The 25391-nt window shown below is 39.7% G+C and overlaps 2 protein-coding genes and 1 long non-coding RNA gene across 4 annotated transcripts in view; 2 read left to right on the top strand and 1 right to left on the bottom strand.

Annotated features, from left to right (window-relative positions):
• The first annotated feature begins 20 nt into the window (after positions 1-20).
• Positions 21-16185, top strand: TATDN1 (TatD DNase domain containing 1). Of its 2 annotated transcripts, none has more exons than XM_085316102.1 (12): positions 21-105; positions 492-557; positions 1165-1214; positions 3187-3250; positions 4814-4957; positions 5054-5096; positions 9419-9504; positions 9633-9673; positions 11080-11156; positions 11844-11914; positions 12841-12967; positions 15942-16185. In XM_085316102.1, the coding sequence occupies exons 1-12, from the start codon at positions 84-86 to the stop codon at positions 16042-16044; spliced, it is 894 nt and encodes a 297-aa protein (XP_085172228.1). In that variant the 5' UTR covers positions 21-83; the 3' UTR covers positions 16045-16185. The 2 variants fall into 2 exon arrangements, with proteins under 2 accessions (XP_085172228.1, XP_085172297.1); XM_085316171.1 differs by lacking the exon at positions 21-105 and adding an exon at positions 301-384.
• On the bottom strand, positions 15676-25316 carry RNF139 (ring finger protein 139). The gene is made up of 2 exons (XM_085315986.1): positions 24944-25316; positions 15676-18779 (listed from the first exon to the last, which is right to left on the bottom strand). Exons 1-2 carry the CDS (start codon positions 25122-25124, stop codon positions 16969-16971), a joined length of 1992 nt encoding a protein of 663 aa, XP_085172112.1. The 5' UTR covers positions 25125-25316; the 3' UTR covers positions 15676-16968.
• LOC146602049 (uncharacterized) overlaps positions 24492-25391 on the top strand; it is a 2888-nt gene continuing 1988 nt past the window's right edge. The window contains exon 1 of the long non-coding RNA XR_014897203.1: positions 24492-24602. This is a non-coding gene — a long non-coding RNA (uncharacterized LOC146602049). The remainder of the gene's footprint in view (positions 24603-25391) is intronic.

Raw genomic sequence — 25391 nt, 5'->3', positions numbered from 1 at the left:
TCGCGCCGCCCTCCCGCTCACCTTCAGGCGGCGCGGCGCGGCGCGGGGGCTGACGGGAAGCTGGAGGACGCCGCGCCGCCGCCATGAGCCGCGCCAAGTTCATCGGTGAGGGGAGGGCGGCGGGGGGCGGCGGCCGCCCGTGTCCCTGGGCGTCCGCGCTGTGCCCGCTCTCCGGCCGGCCGGCTGGGGCCCGGCGGAGGGGGCCGACGGGCCGTTGCGCGCCKCGGCGGCGGCTCTCCCGAGCCCGGGGCCGAGTCGGGCCCCTCGCGGGCGAATCTGTTGGGGGAAAACGTCCCCTTGGCGGCCTYGCTCGTTGTGCATAATAAATGGTAAAAACGCGCTTGCTTTGGTGGGTGTGAGGGCACGCCTTGTACAGCCTCACGAGTAAGTCGGGTTGATGCCCCAGGGGTTGACATCTGCTCTTCACGCAGAATGAACCACAGAATGATTGTAACACCTAATTCGATATTTATTGGTGTTTTTCTTCATAGATATTGGTATTAACCTGACAGATCCTATGTTCAGAGGAATCTACAGAGGAACACAGAAACATCAAGGTGAATGTTTCTTTTTATCTGTTGAAAGGTAGAGTTTCTCCTGTTAAAAAAGCTTGTCAGAAGGTGAGGTTAGGGCTTCTTTTTTCTCAAAGACCAGGCGTTTGTTATTTACAAATGCTTGAAGTAGAAACTGTAACAAAATCAGATGTCCGAAATGAGGTACGTTCCTTTCTATTGAACTGTTGTTGAGCTATTGTACAGATTGTGCTTCTAGAAAAAAAATGGAAAASTACTGATACTGTGTATATATAGTAGGAGACACCCAGTCGGGTGAAAGAAACTGGTCTGAGCCCTATGAAGGTAAGTGCTGTCACAGTATTGCTTTGCTGGGCTATAGTTATTTATTATAACTGATGCTTTTTGGCTCTTACAGTCTTTAGATGCAGATGTAAAAGCAAGCAATATATGAAAAACTCCCAYTGACTTCTTATATTTGAATCAGATTTTCAGTTACTGCATCATTTGTTCCCTTCTAAGGATTAATCGAATGTGGTTAAAGATTTTTTGTGATATATAGGCATTTTGACTGCAGGGAAGTGATTTATAGTTCAAATTTATACTGTGAAACTCCATGTTTAACTTGCRGTGTTTCTGTGAACTTTTGCAGATGACTTTCTAGATGTGGTAGAGAGAGCAGTCAAAACTGGTGTTAAAAAGGTAATTTCTTACAAYTAGAAAATGTCTTTAATATTTTAATTACTTTCTAATACATATGATTTGATAGTGGAGCACCAGAAAAACAGTATTTCTGGAACTTGCTATGGGGAATGCAATAACTTTTTGCAATACTGTAAAGCAAACATGTTTTTTGCAGAGCTTTGTTTCATTTGCACAGATGATTAGATACTCATGAATTAAGCCCAGTGACATCATATTTGATATATGCATAGAATTTGTCTTGTACAGTTTTAACAGGTGTTCTCCTCTGACCTACTGCAATCAGTATGCATCTTTCCATTTTAGTTGTATTATAGGCAGCCAGTACTGGTTTCTTATATGCTGTGGGACTCTCAACTCAATAGTTACCACTGTTGACCCAACTCAAAAATTCTTGTGACAACTGTGATCCTTCAGATGTTTCTATATGTAAAGTAAATTGATGATTGCAGAAAAGCTTGGAATGCCTGTGCATATTTACAGATGAGCTATCTGAATGTATGTTAGTAAATATTAACTTATAGGTATTACAATTGCATCATTATGAGCAGGTTTCGAACTCTTGGCTTAAAAACAGTCTTCTCAGTAATGGACCACACTGCCTTAGTTATAATACTCCAACACACCTATCTGTACTTCTCTAAACTGAATAAATTTTCAATACAAAAATATGAACTAAAACAGAATACATCGATTTCTCTTACAAAGGTGTTTTACTATGGTGGATTTTTTTCCCTTGAAGAAATAAATCCTCCTCTTGCAGAAGATCAGGCATCTAAGTTTTCTGAAGAGCTCTCTTTTGAAAGAGTTAGAAGGAAATCAAGAGAGGARAAAAGAATAGAGCAAATACAGAATCTTAGTCACTTAGTCACATGTACTGTACAAGCCTTGTTTAATCTTTATATCACCCTCCGAGAGTAAGGGGCAATATTCCTATGTTATCATCAAGAAGAAATTGGCTGCATAACTTTTTTAAGATGTGCAATGGATTCAGAAACAGAGTGCAAAGATCCCCGCATGCCACTGTATTTTCAGTCTTACTAAGTCATTTTGCTGTCCTGTGCAATGCTAGAAGACTGTTCTATCCCAGATTGTTTCTGCTTGCCTTGAAGCTTAATCTGTTCACTTGAAAATATGTATATGTGCCCWTGTGGTTGCTGATTTATGATAAATTTTGTGAAGTTTTGTCGTGTGCTTTGCGTGGAATGAACCAGTTTCAGCTGTATTGGTTTCTGTGGTGGTAGTAGTGGGGCGTGTCCACCCCCCATGGAGTATACTGCAGAAACATCTGCCTTAGGACTGACAAAGTCTGGTACCTCACATGTGAAGTGGTAGCTGTTGTCCAAAAGCAATGTAGTCATAGAATGAGATTCCCAGATTGTGACCTAGGATATAGAGTCTACTGAGGATGGTTTAAAAAGAAAAAAACTTTTAGCAACAATTCTGGTATGCTAAACTTCTGTCTTCAGGTCAAAATACAAGATTAAGAATACAGAAATTCTTAAATTTTTAAACCTGGCCCTGATACAGTCGTCTTTGTTGATTTACTACTTACTTAATCAGGTTTTAATTGTTTTGTGATTTTGTTTGTTTCTCCAGCTGTAAGACAGAATACTTTTCTGAATACTGTTTCTTAAGCAAAAAAAAAAGTAAAATTTCTTCGGTCACTGTATAATGAAGTTAATGTTGCTGCAAATAGAAGCATTTTGCTTACTAAATGATGTAAAATAGTGTGGGGCATGCTTGATAAAGAAAAAATTCCAATCTAGTCCCTAGTACATCAGTATTAGCTTGTGCAGAATATTGAGATTTGTTATTGATTTATGAAATTTTGCTAGATATACATTAGTAATTATTGTCTCCTAATCTTCTTTGTTTACATTCTTATTGTATCTGAGTGTTCTATTAAAGACTCTGTGACTGTTCATTCAAAGCTGAGGGCATTGACTGACAGTACTTTTCCTCTTTCAAGTTTTTGATTACAGGTGGAAGTCTACAAGATAGTAAAGATGCATTGCAGCTGGCACAGACTAATGGTATCCTCACTTTGTGTTTTTGACTGACTAAAAAAGTTTAATCTTCTCTCTCAGAATTAACATTTTAAAGGAACATATCCCTGGAGGTCTTGACAGAATCTCAGACTAAAAATCAGAAATCATGTTTCAGAATTAAATTAATATATTGTGCATGTGTTTCTTCATGTTGTTACTTAGACCACTGGGTGCTAGAGGGAATCAGTCTTTCCTGTGATTTTTATCTTTATTTCTAAGTAATACAGATCCTTAGAAAAATCAAACCACATATGTTTCTGAAAGGACAAGGCCTTCTTCCAGAAATAAGCTGAAATGCTTATATACTGTGGAGCACATGTTGCTTGGTGGGTTTTTGTTTTTTACTTACCAAGGTATCATGACCAGCATGAAGAATGAAGGTATCTTTCTCTTTTATGGTTTCCCTAGCTTTCCCTAGCTTTCCGTTTAAAGGAAAGTATCCCACCCTTCTTCCTTTGGCAAATATTATTCAGCTAATTACTTGAACATATATTTGAACATACGTTAAAGTACTTCTTACAAAATATAATCTCAGAATAATTTAGGTTGGAGTGAACCTGAGGAGGTAATTGGTCCATCCGCTCCTCCCTTCTCCCTTTCTCCTCCCCTCCAGAGAAAGCAGGACTGGCTTTAATGTTCGTAGAATCACAGAATCAGTAAGGTTGGAAGGGACCTCTGGAGATCATCTAGTCCAACCTCCCTGCTCAGCAGGGTCACCTASAGCATGTTAGCCAGGGTTGCATCCGGGTGGGGCTTTGAAGATCTCCAGAGAAGGAGACTCCACAACCTCTCTGGGCAACCTGTGCCAGGGCTCCRTCACTCTCACAGGGAAGAAATTCCCCCTCACGGTCAGGCAGAACTTCCTGTGCTTCAGTTTCTGCCCATTGCCTCTTGTCCTGTTGCATGGCACTACTGAAAAGAGTTTGTGCCCGTCCCCTTGACACCCTCCCTTCAGGTGCCTGTACACATTGATAAGATCCCCCCTCAGTCTTCTCTTCCCCAGGCTGAAGAGGCCCAGCTCTCGCAGCCGTTCCTCATAGGGCAGATGCTCCAGCCCTCTAGGTGACCAGGCCCTTACGTATTCTTTTTTTTTTTCCCCATATGTTTACATCTTCCATAAAGGCACTTACCAGTACTCTTAGTTCTGGCATTTTGATAATCTAGATTAGACTTTTAGATAAATCAGGCCAGATGTTGTTTTGATGAAGTCTGTGCTAATGCAGAGACATGTAAGGGAACTGACATGCTATCTACAAATTTTGCAGCTAGGAATAACCTATCCCTTTTGATCCATTTTGAAGAAGTCATATTTCACTTTGAAGGCTTCTCCAACAGAATAATTAACTATGAGTTTCGGTTTTGGAGTGTATGAAATGATGTATTCTAAAAAGACCCTTGTAGAGATACTGATTGCCATTGTTGCAGCATAATAAAACCATCAAAAAGATAAAAGACATTCAGAAAAAGTTTCTTTTAAAGTTATGAGCTAAAAGAAATCCAGATAATAGCTATAATTTACATACATTTGCTATTTTTTTCTTGCTTTAGACATGTTTTATAGTACAGTTGGCTGCCATCCTACCCGATGTGGAGAATTTGAGCAGAATAGCCCTAATCAGTATTTATCTGAATTACAAAATCTGATTGAAAAAAATAAGACAAAGATAATAGCAGTTGGGGAATGTGGCCTAGGTAAGTGTTAACCTAGTACTTTAATATTATTGTTTTTCTTTTTATAGAAAAAAAGAGCACTACTAACTAAATGGGTTTTCTTCTCTCCATTTGTAGATTTTGATAGATTAGAATTTTGCCCAAAGGACATCCAACTCAAGTAAGAAACTTTTGATAACTATAAATTGAGTTTGTAGTAGTGTACAGAAATATTTTCTGTCWTGTGTTCTGTAAGGTGACATTTTGTCAGATACAGACCTGAAGTTTTAAAAGCATTTTTTTTGACAGAAATGTGAGCTTAAAGAAAGAGGCCTACATTCAGGCAGAGTTATACACTGAATTTTGCCAAACTACCTGCCTGGCATTGACTTAACAAGTCCTTTTCCTTGAAATCAATCAGAGTTTCTGAATTTCTGGGTGTGACAAATGTTCGTTCTTGCTTATACTCAAGAACTGTTAGAGACTCCCCCAGGGAAAATGATAGTGCTATAGTATACGAAGGAAGAGTGGAGTTGTTCTAATAGAAGGCATAGGGAAGGGAACAGAGCTGTCAAATAGGATAAATCAGCAGTGGACAAGAGTTAGCCTTTTAATAAGGGAGGTCTTAGCAAAGTAATCAAGGAAAGCTGGTGAATCAGATGATGGAGGGCTGGYGAGTGATTTACTGTGAAGTAATATGTACAGCACAGGCACTGAACAGAAAGGAACTAACATACTCCCTAAAATCAGCTTGTAGGCTTGTAGTGATAATCTCTATCTACACAGGGAACTGACTGAAAAAGGTAGGTGATAAATTTAATCGAGTGGGGGATTAATGAGTCAGGCCTACATATTGCTGTTACAAGTAGAACTAGTCACAGGGGGGCAGTGGTTAACTGTGTTTTTTCTAATCGCTACAGGTTAACAGTTGGTAGAGTTAATCTTGTCTTTGTAATATTACAGTCATACAGTAAAATATTTAGCCATGTGGGCTGAACCTTTTTTCTTCGGTAGAATCCAGGGTACACCAAGTTCAGCAAATCACAATTCAGAAGATAACTTGTTTGTCTTTTGTGGCAAACTTAAACACTGGTGGAGTATTCTATTTTAAGATGCTTACTGCTTTCATGTTATTGAGGGGAAAAATTAAGGAAAAAATCTGATTTTTCTTTTCTGATGGACTGTGGCTGATTGATAAGTGGAAAAGTAATCAGGTGCACTTAAATTTTGGGAGTCAAGGGAAGAGGTGGCAAAGTGGAACAGAAATCACTTTTTAAGTGATAGGTGATTCCTTTTATTTAAGATTGATAATGACAAAAAGTCTCTAACTGATACTATTTCAGTGAATTGTATGAAGTACATATATCTAGTTTCTAAGAGCGCTATTAGAGGCCCTTGCTGGAAATTGCAATTAGAAGGTGATTGATGAAAAAGATAGAAAGCAAGAAGTATGAGGGAGGAAAGAAAAAGGGAAAGACCCAAGGGAAAATGCACATAAGCATTGTGTTTGTATTCCTGTTTTGTAAATGTTCAGCTTTGCCTAGTATTTACGCTTCACACATTTGTGAAACATGGTCATGATTTTGGATTGTTTTGTGATTTCCATTTCTGCTAATGAAATGCTACAGAGTACAGTCTGATTCTGGTGACCTTTTTCAGACTAGGTGGCAGGTTCTTCAAATTAATATTCAATGTATGTTTGATAAGTGAACTAAGAAAGGAAAGCAAAGGGCAGAGTGTGAGGGGCCAGTTCATCAATTATCAGCTCAGCTGAAGTTCAGATGTTTTACCAGTCTCTAGGGTTGCTGACAAGCAGCTGCAGAGTTACTGCATAGAAGCATGACTGTTTCCCAGTAGATGGTATCTGAGCGTTACCTCTCCGTATTGTTTAATGTGTAGTCGTTATTTTCTAATTAGTTGTAGTTTGTTTTCTTCTGGATAATTTTCCACCTGTAAAAATGAAAAACATCATTCCACTCAGTATTCTTGGATTAAAAAGCCAATAAGGATGAAATTGAAGTGTTGACTTGGCCCTAGGAACTGTTTATGTCCTCCTTTCACATAATTTTCGCATAGTGATTCTGTGGTGATTTAAATGGTAGTTAGATGAAAGTACTACCTTCCTATTATATATAACGAAGGTCACGTTATAATTGAGGAGTATATAGAGATTTCATTTTTGGTATACTGACTGTGCTGGGTTTGTGGGACTCAGCAGCATGGGAAACAAGGGTTTTTTAACCAAACAGGGGAGGAACCACCCAAAATCATGTGCATTGTTATTCGTAAATGGATCCAGAGTTGTTTATGTAGAGAGCCTCTACCTCAGCAAGACCAGTTTGCTTCAACTCCTTCAGTGGCTGGATTTCGAAACTAAAAATACCACATTTAAACATACTTTTAGTCAAAACTAAACCTGCAAACAAGCACGTTGCAAAAATATTTTCAAACTTCTGTGCAACACAGAACAGGCATAGTAAACGACACTTTACTCACACCAGGGAAAAAAGTTCTTCCTTAAGCTGTGGAACTAGTGGGGCTTGGTTTCGTACTGATTTKTGTTGTTACCATCCTGACTGCCGCGTGTCTGGTTTCTTCACGCTTTTCCTGGGTCTGTGATCCTTTTGCTTTTTTTCCTTCGAGAACTTCCCCATCCACATCCCCTGTCCTGTTGACAGAGTAAGTAGTGGCATGTATGGGGTTTTGTCGCTGCTAAGAGCAAAAGCTGCTTGAATTTCTTTCCCTCCACAGGGCAGACAACTTAGTATCTTCAAGACCACTGCCCTTCTCTCAAAATTCGATTGAAGTTGGCTGGTAGGTTCAGGATTTCCTGAGGGAGCTTATTTGCAGATCAGTCTCTTAAACCTCGTTTCCATGTGAAACAAGCCTTTTAAGAAAATGAGTTTTCTTTTTAAATCAAGCTATTTTGGTCAGTTAACCACAAGAGCAGTCATGAGTTCCAGCTAAAATTCCATTGTATCTAGAAAATACTAACTGACTGTAATTCATGCTGTGAATTTCATGTCTTTTTTTTAACATTACAGCTGATTTCTCTTTCACATGCTATATGTGAAAGATCACTGATAAACAAATAAATTAGCTATACCAGAGAATTAACAACATGTAATAAATAAAATAGTGAAAATTGAGCAAATTTAAATAACCCACTTGCATTTTCTTTGTTTTATATTGTCTTTATTACTTATTTTTATGGTATGAAAACAGAAACCAGTGGTTTGCTCCGATTTTCTACCAATTCATGTGTGAGTCATATGCAGCAGTATGTGGACGTCAGCGCTTCGTTTTGAAGTGTTTCTGATACCTGATGATGGGAATGTCCCAGTGCCCTGGACTGCTTTTAGCAGCAACACATAAAGAAATCCTATATGTGCAGATGGTCCCAGCCTGTAGGACAAGCAGCGCTGTCTTCCTGGCCTGCCCCAGTAATGTCATTTTACACACTGTATATGCAGACTGACGAGCTATGCAGTGTTAGCCCTCTACCGTGCCTGTGTTCCTCTACCATGTTTCCTTAGCACTTGCCCTTTGCATGTGTTTGTGTAGCATGGCAGACAGATTGCCAGAAACTGTAAATTATAATATTCTGGAGTCAGAACTAACTGCAAGTGACAGGTGAGGGGGTTATTTTCAGTGCTAGTTAGTTTCCTCTAGAAAATGCACTGGGGAAACTGGCTGCCTTTCCTCTGCCCACCTGTTTATGTCTCTTCGTAGGACTGCTGCCTCACTGTTACTGATTCCTCAAAGGGAATACAAGGTGTAGAAGATAGGAGAGGGATAAAAGTGAGTAATAATGAAGGGATGCAGACACAMAGCAGAGAGGAGGAAAAAGGTTGAAGATTTTGAAAGAACAAAGACAAATGCAGAAATAAAATGTCTATTATTGGTACTTGTTCCGCTCCAAGACAGATATGACTTTGACCTTCACTGGAGAGCAAACAAGCCTGATCTGTTACTTTACAGAACAGCCAGCTCTGATGCCCAGTTTTGGCCATTTGAGGCTGCAGAAGTCTGCATATTGCTCCCTCACCTTCCCTGCTTTTACACAAGAATTTTTGAGATAGTGTTGTGTGTGGTACATGCTCTCTTCCATTCCTAAAATTTCAAAACTTAATGGAGAAAACAATCAGTTCTCCTTTCATTTAAACCCTCTCCTCCCTGGAAAGAAACAAAAATCAGAAAAAGGCTAGGAAGGGACAGCTTCTAGTAGAGTACTTGCGTAGCATAGATTCCTCCAGTATTGTCGTTCTTGGCCATTTCTTACCTGTTTTCCAAAATGGATTGCTAATATATGAATATACCATGGGAAAGGGTTCCCTTTTAAACTGAATTCTTAAATCTTTGTACAAATAAGAACCTKTGCATGGCAAATCCATTATGTCTTTAATTCTTGAGAACAAAAATAYACAAGCAATGGAAAAACTTTTCTGCTATCTTTATTTATTGTTATGCTGCGTTTCTGATTGAGTCTTCTTTATTTTACAGATATTTTGAAAAACARTTTGACTTGTCAGAACAAACAGAATTGCCGATGTTTCTCCACTGTAGGAATTCACATGCTGAATTTTTAGGTGAGTTTTGTCTGAAAGCTTCAAGCAGTAACAAATACTGAATAGGAAAAAAACTGAAAACCTGAATCTTTTGCCTTTTTCTGTTACAAAAGCTCTTTTCTTACATTTTTATTCATTTCACCTCACAGATATAGTGAGAAGAAACAGAGATAGATTTGTGGGAGGAGTGGTAAGTATAGACTACTRTTTAGCACTCGTTTTTAGGTACACATATGTATCGATATTGTGGGGCAAGGTGGGCATGTATGTGAGTATTATTCTTTAGTATGTGACTTCTTTTGCATGGAATCTGGGTAGGTTTCCTTTTACATGATTTAAGTTATTACAAATTAGTAACCACTTTCCAATCCCTTCCAGTGTTCTTATTTTTGTTGCTTATTCAACAATTCTTTGCAAGGTAAGAGACTGAGAACAAACTCAGCAGCTGACACAAGCCAGTTTTTTTTTGGCCTGTCGGAAGAGCAGTTTAAGCACCTTATAAATTACATTGGCCTCTCTCCAGTTTTAGTGTCTGTAGATGTACATTCAGACTGAAGATAATTCAAATGTRTATTCCCAGCGTAAGCCATAACCTTAAACATTTGGTTCTGACATCAGACACTGTTCTTAAATTATATCCAGATGTAACTTTTGATTACTTTGTCTTTAGCAATCCAGACTGTGTATTTTAATTGAAAAGCATAGTAGGAAAAACTTTAAATGAAATGATTAAAAAAGCACAGCTAACTCTTTCAGGTTTCCATTAGGGCAGAGTTTCCAAAACTAATAAACGTTTGGATTGCTCTTTCTTGCTAACATTGGACCACATTTCCTACAATACCATCTCAGTCCCCAGCTTTCCCCCTTCCCACAAAAACCTTCCCCTAGCTCAGTACTTTGCATGTTACTTTTGCTCTTATGTAATATTGTGCAATCCCCTCTTCCTCTCTTCTGCAAAACTAGTTGTGAGTAGRGAAATGAAGAGCAGGCACCCTCTGCCCCTGATCGTTCCTCAGCACGGATGAGCAGCCAGTTCTCTTTGCTCCACTTGGGACTGACAAGCTGCAGTTCCCAAATACGTTAGGGTCACAGCCTCTGACCTGTCCCTTGCCTCTTTAGTCCCTGGGCCGACAGAATGGCAGGTACTGTCCCTCTGTCCAGCTCCAGTGGACTAAGTCTGTGCAGAATGTAGTACTGGTCTTACTCTGTCTCCGACAGCAGYCTGTAGGCAACAGGGAGGGAAGAAGGTAAAAATTTGGCACAGTACTACTTCCTGTGTATAGTCTTCCAGCTGTTCATTGCTCAGCAMGTTCCTGAGCCAGAAGTAGTATCTTTGTGTAGTCTCTTTCTACATATATTTATCACTAAGGAAGCCTGGTAACAGATTTTTACTGCAGTGTTCCACCTGCAGTATATAAGGGCTTCAACCTGAGTTTTGCCCRCGTTCAGGATCAGCTGAGCCATGCCACATCTTTATAATGTTTATATTCATGTATAATACATACCATCAGAGGTATTTATATCAGAAATAAAGATTAATTAACATACCTGTGGATGACAGATGTTTAAATGATGACATATATAAATGTATTCCAGGTACATTCTTTTGATGGCACAAAGGAAGAAGCAGCTGCTATAATAGATCTAGATCTCTATATTGGAATAAATGGCTGGTAAGTTCTCTTCAAGAATTAAAACTATTCTAAAACAGCAGCTCTGCTAAACTGTCATTACTTTCTTTTAAAATAATCAGGTCAAGTCTTCAAAGCTCAGTAGACTCTTAATGATCGTCTGTTGACAGATTTAGAATTCCACTTGTTACAGTAGCTATTAGCTACCAAAAGTTCTTAACTCACAGCTCTGTGAATTAATCTAGTCTTAGGGTCACTCCTACTATCCTTCAGTCCTTGTTTGTAAATAAATGAGGTTATGGGATGTAGAAGCAGTCTTTTTGAGGAGTATTTAAATTCTGTAATTTTAAGCTGCCTTGTCAAATCCAAGGGTAATTTAAATGCAATCTGATCAGCCTCAAATAATAGTTAACTAGCCTGAATTCTCAGTACTTGCATCTGGCCAAAGCCAGCCAGCCATGACTTTATGTGGGTTGTTGAGGCCAGGTGAGTAGGGCAAGGGAGGTAGGAATTTTATACCCTTGCTATGTTGAGACAGTTTCACTATGAGTAACTGCCCAAACCTACTGTTTTCTGCAAATACTGAATTTTCAGGCAGGGCTTTTAAAAGATGAAGCAGATTTTATTCACTTAAAAAATTACTTAGGAAGCTGCCTTTGCCACAAAACACTTCAACAGGCAAAATAATTACTTTTATACACATTTTCTTTCTAACTGTGATTTTTCTAGTTCATTGAAAACAGAAGATAACTTGGAAACTCTGAAATCCATTCCTAGTGAACGATTAATGATAGAGACTGGTAAGATTTTATACCTTGATCAACATTTTTTGTGACTAAAATGGTTGGTTAGATAAGGAGATATGCTTGTATAGCAATGAAAAGGCAGAATCAAGACCTAAGAAATCTTAAGATTACCTTTTTCTTCAGGTTAGAAAACAGTTTAAAGACTCCAGAAATACTCATTTTCAGCCTTTTGGTAGAAGGACTAAGCTGCCTTGTCAGTTCCTGAGACTGTGGATGAAGATGAAAAAGACAAATGTAGAAGCCCAGATTTTTGCAGGTACTTAGGTACCAAAATCCTGCTTGAATATCTTTTAAAATCTAGTGTGCTGTAGATGTGTCAAACACAGGACTATACAAAGAGCTACGACCTTGCCAATGGTAGCAGTAAGGGCATTTGGAAACACCAATTCTTCAAATGGAATAGGAGGAAAGAAGKTGGAATGTACCTCCTGGGATAATGAGCTGCTTTGGGGGTTGGTGGTTTTGTTTGTTTGATTTGTTTTTTAATTGACTGGATAGAGTTGTCATTTTTCTTTCCTCTTACTCATTTTCATTATCAGTAATTGGCTGTTAAAAATACGGTTTGATTTTTTGAATCTGAGATATTTYTTTTTTAACTCTTAAAAATTCCTGCCTAAATCCTTAAATTGCAATTACGTATGAAGCACCRACCTCTAGAAGTATACATAACCTGTGTGGAATGCATATACTCTATCTAGTGATCTTTTTTATGACAGAAGAAATTAGTGTTACGTACTGTTATTATTGCTGATATTTTAAAATGTAAAGTCCTGATGGTGTTGGTATAAAAATCCAAAGGCACTGAAGATGATAAATTGTTCAAATTTCTTAAATACCACTTCAAACAGGAAGAGGAGTAATTTTTAAAAAGTGTTTGTAAGGACTTCTAATACTTTTAATTGTTTCTTGAATTAAACTAGATGCACCTTGGTGTGGAGTGAAAAACACTCATGCAGGATCAAAATACATAAAAACTACATTTCCTACAAAAAAGAAGTGGGAAATAGGGCACTGCTTGAAGGACAGAAATGAACCCTGCCATATAATGTAAGTGTACTATATTAATAGTATTTTAAATAGTGCAAATCTCATATTACAGAAGAAAAGTGGACAAATCAATTCACTGGAAATGGCAATGGAAATGAATTCTGTATTTTTTGAACCTTGAGCAAGGTATTGCTTTACAGGTTGTGGAAGAACYTAAAAAGGTCCTCACAGCAATGCAAAAAACTCCCTGCAAGTGAAACCAAACTGTTTTTATCTTCTCACTCGATGCACTATGTAAGGGGCCACATTCTTAAAGGAACCTGACTGGAATAAATTTCACTCGGTTGTTTTCTAGTTACTTTTAAACGAAGTCAGCAGTAGAGCTGTGTGATTCTTTGAAGAGACTTTTCCCAGCTCCCTAACAGACTAGTCTTTGGGCCTTTCTGATAAAACTACAGTAACGTGGAATTGTTTAGGAACGCTTCTTCATTCTGCTGCTGTGCTTAAAAATGTATTGAAGTTCACAAAGCCCTGTGATACAGTTTAGGTACGAAGAACCGTAGTCAGCATCAGGAATTGTTAAAACTCAAGGGGTTGTGCGCTCTCTGTTAGAATCTGAAAGCACAGAATCCCCCTTTTCTACCATCCCTTCACATGCTCCCTCCCAGGCGCAGTGAAAAGCAGGGAAGCRTATCATGGGTTTAATGAAAAGGTTTAGTTATATCCATTGAATAGCTCTTAAGAGGTGACTACAGTTGTAAAAGATGGACTTTTACAACTTGCAGTAAAGCCTGGTTTGTTGATTATACCGACCTCGTTACCAGCTCCCCCAAAAATTCAGGAARTTCTCTTGTGGTGGTACCATATTTGAATGAATTTTCATCCCAGTAAATAAAGCTCACAGCTGTATCTGTCTAAATGCAAACTTTATTTACTTTATCAGAAGGTCTCTCTTTTGCTTTGAAGTCTACATCTATTTCTATGGAAAGTTGTATAAAACACCTGTTGCCTTTTGAAATATTTCCTATGGCATAACTAAAATATTTAGGAATTTGGTGAGATATCTGTACATGAACTTATTTGGGAACTGAAGGAAATTCTGCTTCTCTATTAGGAGACCTGAAGAAACATTTTCCAGAAAAGACCACCAGTCATGCTGTAAGCATGGTTTAAGCTTACGTGGTGACATCTAATAGCATTCAGATATTTCTTGCAATAATACTTTGTAATATTTGAAGTTCATTTTGTTTGTACTTTAAATACAAAGTCCACACAAGCATGGCGATGTTATAATGTTCTTTTAGTATTTTAGACCTTCTGGTGTCAGCCAGGGATTTTAGGTTAGATATTAGCTGAAAAAAAATCTGAAAAGGAGGACTTGGGGGAGTCAGGCATCTCTACTGTTGCTGAATAAGGCTACTTAGGCAAGTGGGTGTGTGTTAACGCTACCCCCACCATACAGGCACACACACACTGTAATTTACAGTGAAAGTGTTTCAGAAACCCCACACCTCCAGCAGTACAAAAGTGCTGTACTTCAGTTCTGGGTGTCTTTTATAAAATAATCTTGTTTAGGTCAACCTTACTTCAGAAGTACTGTCCCTTTAAAATTCATTATAGCCCATATTAGTTGTAGRTAAGTAACCTGAGAACCTCTTACCTTAAGAAAAAATGAATTATGGTAAGTGAGAATTGGTATTTTCTCAAATAGCCWGGTCTGGTGTGAGTGGCAAGTAGCATCAGACCACAACCATTTAGCCTAGCTAAGTTGGCAGGAGGAGTTTTTCACTGGTCTTTTTCAGAGACAAGACCTCTTTCAGTTTTGCCTGTTGATACTGCTGCTTAACGTGCGTGTAAAAATTAAAACCCAAAGCTGCCCTTGGAAGCTATTTTCATTAAAGCTTTAGCCCTCCACCCCCAGCAGTGATTTCACACAGACAATATTACAGTACCATGGGCTAATCGTACTGTATGCAGTGGGGGACAGATTTGTAAGCCCTACCAAATCACTTCAAGGCTTAAGTAAGTTCTTGGTTATTTACAATTTATTTCTGTGTAGGCCTGTAGCTAAATGGCCTGGTCATCCCTCAGCTTCTCTTGCAGTGATGAACAGCTAGTAGCTTCCCTGTAAAACAAGAAGCTGTTTGGCTACAAAGCCCAGGAGTAGGCATGAAAGGGGCTATTTCTGCAGTAAGGAAAAGGTGGTTTGCATTCCAGATATAGTTTAAAGGCCTTTTACCCTGCCTTCTTCAAAAAGAAGTCTGTCTGTTATGCAAGTTAGATGCAAGATCCCCAAACCAGCACCACCAATCTTGAGGCTCATCAGCTTTACCATGAGTTTTATTTTTTTCTACTTCTAGTTAAATGGTAAGAGGATGTAAGACCACTTAGGAATTGTAGAGAGAGTGYGTTTTTTTTCAGTATGATTAAGTGGTAGGAGACTGAGAAAATAAGTACGGAGTAAGGTTAGGATTTGGGGGGGGGATTATTATTATTTACCCCATTTTTTTCCTTATAACTTTCCTGGCTCATGCCAAGGGCACATGTACTACCACTATTAGCTGAAYTTACTCCTCAAAATTAATATAGATACGTAGAAAGTAGGAATGAACCATTTTAGCAGCTATACTTTCAAGATAGATAAATTTATGGCAGRAATTTAAGCTTTGCAATGGACCAGTGTCTGTGCGGTTTTAGCCTTGAAAGGAGGCTAATAAATTTCAGTCTGAAAACTAAGACTATTGATAAAGACACCCACAAAATGACACTTCCTTTGAAACAGAAAGCTGTTTAATTGCCTCCAAACAAGAGTCAAAAGACCAAGGATGAATCTGTACCAGTGAGCAACCAGTGTTCTGTGTAAAGGGAATAGAAGTTAGTGACTTAAAAGTGAAGCTATTTGCATATCTAAGCACCTTCCCTCTTGCTCTCAGAATTTTTTATTCCAGATTAATCTTAGTTACTTGTGTACATACACATGCAGTAGACAAGTATATTCAGTATTGAGTTTCTAATACTAATTTTTCTTTTTTAGTCAAATACTGGAAATAATGGCAGCAGTAAGAGAAGATGATCCACTTGAGTTGGCCAATACTTTATATAACAACACTATTAAAGTCTTCTTTCCAAATGTATGAAGTTGTTTTGCTTACATTTATTCAGTGTAACTTCAGTAAATATATTGCAAACTTAAGAATGATCATATCTGCACATTCTTAGCAATGGAACCAACATGTAGTGCTTTTTTTTGGTGCAAGATTAAAGATGATTTTGAAAAAGGTGGTCTGCATCTGTGCAGTTTCTCAGCCCTATTGCCTTCGCATCCAGATTCAGGATCAATTTCTAAGATAATCTAAGCCAGCAACTCTTGTAATACTTGTATATATTACAAGCTGAATGCCAAGTGGCTAAAGTCACATGTAGAATACTCCAAGCTAGTACTGAAATTCAGAAGTAAAATGTTTAACAAATCAATTGCATGCTTTACTACTTAACTTTACCAGAAAGCTTAGCAGTTTCATTTTTTTCATGTACGCAAATGCTGTAACATTAAGTCTACCAACCTATTTTTTTAATTTTATTTATTTTTTTTTACACAGCACACTAGCTTATAGCTAAAAAGCTCAGTTAATACTGCATTTGTAAGTAAAGCTGCTTTGGTTCAGGCTTCTTTCATTTCTAAAAGTTGACCGGCTGAACAGTATTTTCACCAATATTTTTGTTTGCACCCAAAACTCACTGATCAGGGGTTACTGGTATACAGTCTTTGGCACAGCATAGCACTACATCAATTAAAGAGTGTTTTTCCAACCATCTTAAAAACATGTGAAAACAGTTTATTCCATGTACAATAATGTACATAAGTTTAAGGTGGTCATGAAAGAGACCAGCAAATATTAGAGGTATATTTACAGTAGCACATACCATAGTAAACAACCACCATTCACAGACTCAACATTGAGATACTGCTGTTGTGCTCAAGTGTAATAACTACAAAGTGATAATTTTATTCTGTTGAAGTCAATTTTAAACAAATACCTCACGGTTTAGTAAAGGACATTTTAATCATCAAGAGAATTAGAGTCAACATTAAGAGTCTCATTCAAGTGCTGTGCCACACAGTCATCTTCTCCCTCATCACTATCTGAACTGTCATCATCTTCATTTAGTTCATTTTCASCATCAGCAGCCTCTTCTGCAACTTGTACAGGATTCTCATTTGGTGCCACAAACCCACTGTTCTTAGACATATTGGCATTTTCTTTGTCCTCAATATATACTTTTTGATGGCACATTGGGCAAGTGTCTTGAATATACAGCCACTTCCGAAGACAAAGTGCATGAAAATAATGATTGCATGGAGTAATACGAGCAGATGTGGTAAACTCATGATAGCAGATTGCACATACATCATCTATTTCATGTAATCGGATTCCTTTTATCTCTGGAAGTGAGTTTATTTTCTTAACAGCTGTCCTGCGATTTATAAAAGTCTTCCAGCCATTCTTCGCTTGCAAGTAAATGTTGAAGTAAGCGTGTAGACACATCATACAAGCACGAATCTTACTTCCTGATTCAAAAACCATGGTATAAGCTCCATTTCCAAACATGATTACTCCAAATATAAATTCAATAATATTGCCAGTTGAACGAACATAGTAGACATAATCATCAAGCTTTTCCCATAGCACATTATAGTAGCCATCAATCATAAACAATATATAAACAGTAATAGAAACTATTACTTTTAGGCAAAGCTCTACACAGAATGCTGTAACTGCAAAAAGCCATGTATTTAGTGCATAGTGGTGCCAGAGGATATAGCTGAGTAGAACTGGAAGGATGAAAAGGCAAGCTGAAACAAACAGTACAGGGAAGTGTCTGCGAAATGATGACACGTGGGAGGCACTGAGAGACATCAGCACGGGGTCTGTCATTCCATGGATAAAATGCAGGACTGCAGTTAACAAAAGGCACATGTTTCGACTTAGGCGAACTAATCTTTCTTCTGGTTTCAGTCCACTTAAACCAGTCTGTAGAGCCAAAATGAAAAACAAAACAGGTGCTACAAAACCAAGCCTTTTGTCATCTTCATCAGTTGATCCAATGAAGGCCAAGATACCAAGTCCCAAATAATGTGCTATTGAGGAAATTACAGCACTCATGCCTAACACAGTTAAAGTAGAATCACACCCACTTATTATCAGACTGCAAATCAGTTCCCAACAATTATCCCATGATATTATAAAGAATTTTTCTTCTGTATTAGTTTCTGCCATCTTTACAACATATGTTAATACCACAGCTTGTGCTGTAAGTCTTGTTAGCCAGAAAACRCGCAATACAGCTGGAAAACGAATTCTTTTCCATGTATCTTCCATTAATAGCTGTAATCCATAAATGCGATACATGTGCCTTACTAGCAGATAAACATATCTCACAGAGTAGTAGAACCATTTGATTTTCATAACTAAAATGGCTGTAGTATTTAGTGTCAAAACTAGGCCTGAAATAAAAACAAGCATCTGTCGRACATTTAAAGGTAATTCAACAACCAAGCCAATTACAGGAATCAATATATCCAGAATGATTAGTTGAGAGTATACGGACTGCACATTTAACAAGGTAACATATCCAATTCCAAAGRTAAGCTGAAGGATGGAAAGTGCCATCCATAGCGAAGGTCCTTTATGAGGGAAGAACTGAATTCCAAAAGCTGCTGTGTAGTAGGCACTGTAGAAGTTTATGTGCAAAGAAGCATAATAATTCACCATCACRGAAGTTGCAGCCAGCAGAAATGCCGAGGCGATCATATAAAACTTGAAAAGTGCTCGCTGTTGTAAGACCAGAACAACACTGGATACAAAGACACCTGAAAACAGATTGACATAATTTAGTTCTCAGCAGAAACTGTACAACAAATTTTACCCATTAGTTTTTGAACTACAATTATTTTATTGCTTTCAATTTACTCGCTCATATTAGCTGCTTTTCAAACTTTACATTGTTGATGGTGCCATTTTCAGAGGACAACAGAACCACTTCATCTGCAATTAACTCATCAGTGCACAGCAGCTGCGATGCAAAGCCAATGCAAGTGCAAGTTGCCACAACTGTCGAGCTTATGTGCAGTTTCGGTCTAGAGTAATGAACTTCCCCAGCCCTCAAAGATCCTTCCAGGTCAGTCTGGAACTCTAATGGTACCTAAATTTTAAAAGCTGAAAGAATTACCAGATACAGCTTCACTTTTCTATTTGAAGTTACTGGTTAGTGTGTGTTTTACTCATTTATTCCACCATAAGACCATTTATTCACCTGAGCAAAGTACTGAACTTACAGGGTCCAAGCTACTCAAAAGACCAAACAGTCTCCAAAATAGATGAGCTAAACCCTTTCACTAAGTATGGGCATGAATCGGTGCCAGTGGGTTAACGGCTTTCATACGTTGTTGATACTACTTTGAAGCAAACCCTAAGTCAGACATTCTGAAAAGTCAAGCTTTYGTAGGTAACAGCCTTCCCCTTCCCCAACCTAAAATTGAAATGAACTGAACAGCAGCAAACAGGCTCCGTTTTTTTTTAATTTCAGTTGGCACCGATCAAATAAGCAACAGTAAAACTGCTCAATTTATACCAAATGCTATACAGTATTAAGAGGTTTGCAGAAAGTTAATAGGAAAATGGGAACATACCATTCTACTATATATTGCTAGTAACGTTCCAGTGAATGTGGTATCTTTACAATGTAACTGTGGATTTCAAGATTTCCATTTTAATAAAAATCTTGACTAATTATTACTGTTCACTCTTATACTGTCAGTAATATATCGATGATTTGAGTATGTTGAGAAACTGTCAGAAGAGGCACAACACTGAAGGACGAGGAACAGCTGAACTAGTCTGTTYCAGACTAAACTGGACAGATCTCACAACTATGATATCAAGTAATTTGTTAGGTTTCATTTTAAACTCTTATTAATATCAAATTATTAGGGCAGTGTAGAAGGCATAATGATGCTTCCAACAGTAAAATATTTTGGTTGCATCCCACAACTTTAGAGTTTTTATTGCAACTGTCAAAATACTGAAAAAATGTTGTAGCTTACTCAGAAGATGAGAGAGGAAGGACATCCTCTTTGCAATTCCTTCGATATGCTTTTCTGATGAGGAATCCTGAACTAAAAGTCATCCTGTAATATAAGACTTTTGCACACASAATCTAGAACTGTACCAATCACTTCCTTAGCAAATACCAATGTGAACTTGTGTCCATTTGCTACAAGTCACATTTAAACCTTGAAATTCCTGTTCGCTAACCTTAGCCTGATACTTACCAGGAATACATCTCGCCTATGATTTAAAGTGTGCACTTTCTTACGAGAAATGCTATCGTCATATCTACAGTACCTTTGTATTACATTTATGTCCTTGCAATACTCATTGAAACTTAYGAATTTCAGTGTATGCCCTGCCTCAACATATGTTAAATGAAAGGGCACATATGACCAGAGTCACTGGAGAGAAAATGGTTAAGGAAGTATCAGAGAACACCTTTGTTCTGGGCCTCTCAATCAGCTTCCAGTCTGTGCAACTGTTGTCACATCTAAACCAATTTGAAGAGGTTTTGATATGTACAACTTGTATTTGCTTATGAATTACTTTCAAAACTAATGAAAACAAGTACTYTGCTTTTCACATAAGCATTTAAAAAAATTGAAGTCATGGTATCTTGATCATGGAAATGAGAAATTTGTGCTAAGAACCAGCACTTTAGTTATACTGGTAGCACTGACAACTGCTCTTTTCCAGAAAAAGCTTCAAAGACTGAACAAGAAGAAATAGGGTCAGCATAAATCAATAGTAAGAAGTAGACCACAAAAAGAAAAAGCGCCCAGTTATGAAYGTATCTTTACAATATAACTTGCAAGCAGTTTTGTCCAATACAAAAAGAACATTCTTCCTAATTCATCATCAACCTTGAGAGGCTCCCTGAGGAAGAGCCTCAATCAGTTTTCAGAAATTGCCTGCTTACTTCTTCCATGAAAGCTAAATCTTCATTATATACAGTGTTCTTTTTCATAAGCTTGACAGTTTCATTCCCTTTTTGTGCATATTGTAATAAGCATCTATGAGTAAATCAAAATTGATGACAAGTTTGTACTCTTCCTGACTGTAACAATGTCTTTATTTATGTAATTTTGACATTTTCAGCCAAATGAGATACATTTTGTACTAACCAATTTGTTCTGAAACATACTTCAACRACACGTTACAAAATTCATTTCTCTTCCTTGCAGCTGCAGTAAGAAGTCTGTTTTTAAATACTATAAGTCACCTTAAATATTAACCTCCTGCATGCAGCACACATACCTGGAAACAGTTGTTGTAATGAGTCACAGAAAGAAAAGTTACATTTATTTGTCTTCCTAGAGAGGGCCTAACAAAATGGTAGCATTTCTCTGTCAAAACTGTGGAACAGCCCCCTGAAGGAACCCAAAGACTACACATGGTGACTGAAATCAAACAGAATGGTTGAGGTTGGAAGGGACCTCTGGASATCATCCAGTCCAACCCTCCTGCTCAGCAGGGTCACCTAGAGCATGTTAGACAGGATCGCGTCCAGGCGGGTTTTGAGTATCTCCAAGGATGGAGACTCCACAACCCGTGCCTGCCTCTGGACAACCTGTGCCAGTGGCCAGTGCCCTGTCACTCTCACAGGAAAGAAGTTTTTCCTAATATTCAAGCAGAACTTCCTGCATTTCAGTTTGTGCTTATTGTCTCTTGTCCTGTCACTTCGCAATGCTGAAAACAGTCTGACCCCATCCTYGACACCCTCCCTTCAGGTATGTGTAGACATTGATAAGATCCCCTCTCAGTCTTCTCTTCTCCAGGCTGMAGAGGCCCACCTCTCGCAGCCGTTCCTCATAGGAGAGATCCTTCAGTCCCCTAATCAACACTAGAGTTTAAACTGCAGAAGTTTCAGATCAACATGCTTTAATAAGATCTATATATAAAGTGAACTGAAAAAAAAAAAAAGCATCTTTTGCACTTTCTTCTCTTACTAGCAAACAGGGCAAGAGCAGCCTAACTGGACATTAAAAAATACCAAAGAACAAAAAAAAAAAAAAAACCTTTAGCCATCATTTCCAAACTGCTATCATTTAGATTAATTAGCTCCAGTGTGGTCATGTTTTCCTGGGAGAAGAGTGGGAAGCCTGCCTCATCAGAAGGAAATCTGCTGAGCTTGGAAGAAAATGCAGTCTCGCTTTTCCCAGCTTACATTGGAATTCAATTAGAATTCACCTTTCAGTGTGAATTACGGGGCTCAACTTCCTTTATATGGTAATATTTTAATCACATGGAACTGCCAAATGATTGTTTTCCTAGCCCCAGACACTGTTTGCTTCTGCCTCTCTCTGCAAAGTACAGTATTCATAGCAACTCTGTCAAAAATCAGCATCCTCACTGAGGAGACTCTTTTCCAATGCACCTATTTTATAATTCTGAGGTGATGCTCCTCCTGTAATCACTTACAAAATCTGTAGTCAAAGATACAAAAGTAAACATGTGGGGTACATAAAACAAGGTTAATTAGAAAGATTAGAGAGGAAAAAATATTGTGCTATGGTTTTAGAACTTCAATTTATGCTGTTTATAACTTACACAGAAAGTGATGAGGGGAGAAGGGGAAATCAAGCAAACTAAGGAATCCTACAGGTAATTTTTCCCAAAAAACCCCARCCAAACAACAACATATTTCCACTTATCATTCTCAAAGCAAAATATACATCCAGAATATTTCTGAACTGTTCAACATAACGGCTAAAAGCTATCAAACCTCTCCAGAGCTACAAAATTCGTATCTATAGGATAAGCTGTTTGCTCATCCTATTCTTAGTAGTGCTTTGCTACAGGAAGGTTAGATCAGTCTTTCAAAGCCTGAATGTGACAACTAAAAGGGCAGCTTCTCAGTATTTAAATATAGCACGATCAAAAATAAGTATTTCAGTTTATCTCAACAACAACAACTCCCTCGTAATCCTTAAATTCAGACAAGGAAAATATACGCATAAGTACTGTTGCCTGAACCACATGAAAGGTCTTTATCCTCATCTTTAAGTGGTTGCATATTGATTTTTATTTAATTTTGACAAGCCAAGAGTCACAGATAATTTTATGAGCTTGTCTCAAAGTACAAGATTATTTTGTTTTCATGCACTTTTCCCAAAGCTTTCTTGCAGGAGGTAAGGGAGGGATTACCCACCTCTTTCCCMAAACCCTTCTAGCAAAGGGGTCATAAAAACACAATCCTGAAGAGCTCCTTAATCATTTAATCCCATTATCATACACTTAAGAGAGATCATCCAATAGTATAACCACCATTCTCATTTATGTGGGATTCATTTCAAGGCCCTTTCTACAGCATCCAGATCATACAACAAAGGACTCTGAAAACGATTTCAGTAAGACGTTGCAATGTCCATTTCCTTAAAAATGAATTMTTTTCATCACCAAGCAGCACTCTTAGCAGTTCTGAAAGTGTAGAACAAAAGTACTAGAAAATGGAAAACAGGGAGGCAGAATTCCCTCTCTGCATAAACCCAACTGTACCACCTGCAACACATAGCAAAGTAGCTAAGTCAGTATCTTCCAGGCCTACACTTCTCATATAGACAGCAGCTTCCTCAGACATCCTTTCCCAAAGGAGAAACAGCCCACCTAAAGTACATGCCTTGTCCTTTTCTCTCCTCACTCTCCTCTGCTGTCTTACTAYACATTATCCTTCACTTTTTTCTCCTCCATTCTCTAACTACTGCTGTACTGTTACCTCTGCACTTCTCACTGTGTATCTTCTTTCCTGTTCACCTCCCTTCTTACTTTCCTAATTTTTCATAATATATTTTTTTTCCACAGTACCATATTTTTCCACAAAAATCCACCAAAAGCTCAGTACTTCACAGGCCTGTGAAATACTATTTCATGTTCCTCTCCTTTCCCAGAATTCCAGTACAATTCAACATCACTTGTTCAGCTGTTAGCACAATGCTGTTTATAACTCAATGAATCCAACCTTGCTTAGGCTACATAAAGAATCTCTTGTTACATTCTGTGTAATATTGAAAATAGTATCACATTGGGATTCATACGAGAGACTTGCAGCCTTCATCCCAAGGGAAAAAAAARAGTTTAAAAACATCCAATTTCAAGTTTCAAGACCTTTCCACTTCACCTGGGAATCAAGTTTCGAGCATTTTTGAACGGCCATTCCTAAAATAAGGGATTTCGCAGTGTATTTCAATAAGACAGCACACTGTCCAACCGCTTTTTTTTTTGTTTTTTTTATCTATAGGCATGACCTCACTAAGATTTCACAGACACCGCGAAAACCTCCAGACTCCAGCGACTAYCATCTCCGAGCTCTGCAGGCAAGCGCCAAGCACAGCAAACGCTAAGCGGCCGCAAAACCTACGCGGCCCCGCYAAGCACCGCGAAAGCCGACGGCGGCCCGAGGCTTCAGGCGCGCTTGCGCCCCCCTCGCGGCACCGCATCCCCGCGCAGCCCGCGGGCTGCTCCGCTGAGCAGGCCCGGGGCGCTGCGGCCGCGCCGGGGCGCGGGGAGGCGCAGGGCAAGCGCGCCGGCTGCCGGCAGCAGGCCAGGAACACGACGGGCCCGCGGCAGCACACCAGGAGGAGCGAGTGAGCAGCGCGCCGGAGCGGGGGAAGGGAGAGCGCAGAGCAGCAGAAAGGAAACAGCACGAAGGGGTCAGACAGAGGGGAAAGGGAGGGGAGGGGAGAGACGGCCCGTAGCAGCAGGGGGAAGTAAATACACAGCAGTCAGAAGGCCGCGCGGGCAAGGGGAGCGCAGAGCCGCAGCGCCCGCCGCGCGCGGCCCTCACCACGGCCGGCGGCGGCAGCCGCCAGGCCCCGAGGCAGGACTCGCGGCGGCGAGGCGGGGGCGCGGGGGCCGCCGCCGCAGGCAGGGCAGGGCAGGGCAGGCGGGAGGCGAGGCCGGGGCCGCCGCGCGGACGGTCTCTCACCCAGGAGCCGCAGCAGCACGCCCAGCAGCGCGGCGCTCAAGGAGCCCCCCGGCAGCGGGGACGAGTTGAAGATGGCGTCGATGAGGAACAGGCTGGGCACCCGCAGCGCGACCTCCAGCGCGGCCCGCAGCCGCGGGCCCAGCCGCAGCCACGGCAGCTGCGGAGGGCCCGGGGCCGCCATCCCCTCGCGAGGCGAGGAGGAAGGCGGCCTGCGGCTCCCGCCTTTAACGAGCGGCGTGTGGGGAGGGGGAAGCCCGGCGGAGCCGCTACTGCCGCGCTCCCGCCGCTCGGCCCGGCCAGGCCCCCCGCCGCGCCGCCGCCGCCTCCATCTTCCCTCGCTGCGCTCCCTCAGCAGGTTCGGCCGGGGCCGGCGGGGCGGGGCGGGGCCGGCGCGTCACAAAGCGAGGCCCCGCCCCTGGCCTGCAGGCGGGGCGGGGGCGCCGCGTTC

Source organism: Rhea americana, unplaced genomic scaffold (genome assembly GCF_003343005.1).
Source record: "Rhea americana isolate MKP2758 unplaced genomic scaffold, rheAme1 scaffold_0, whole genome shotgun sequence".
NCBI lineage: Eukaryota > Metazoa > Chordata > Aves > Rheiformes > Rheidae > Rhea > Rhea americana.
This window is presented reverse-complemented; position numbering and strand designations above follow the sequence as displayed.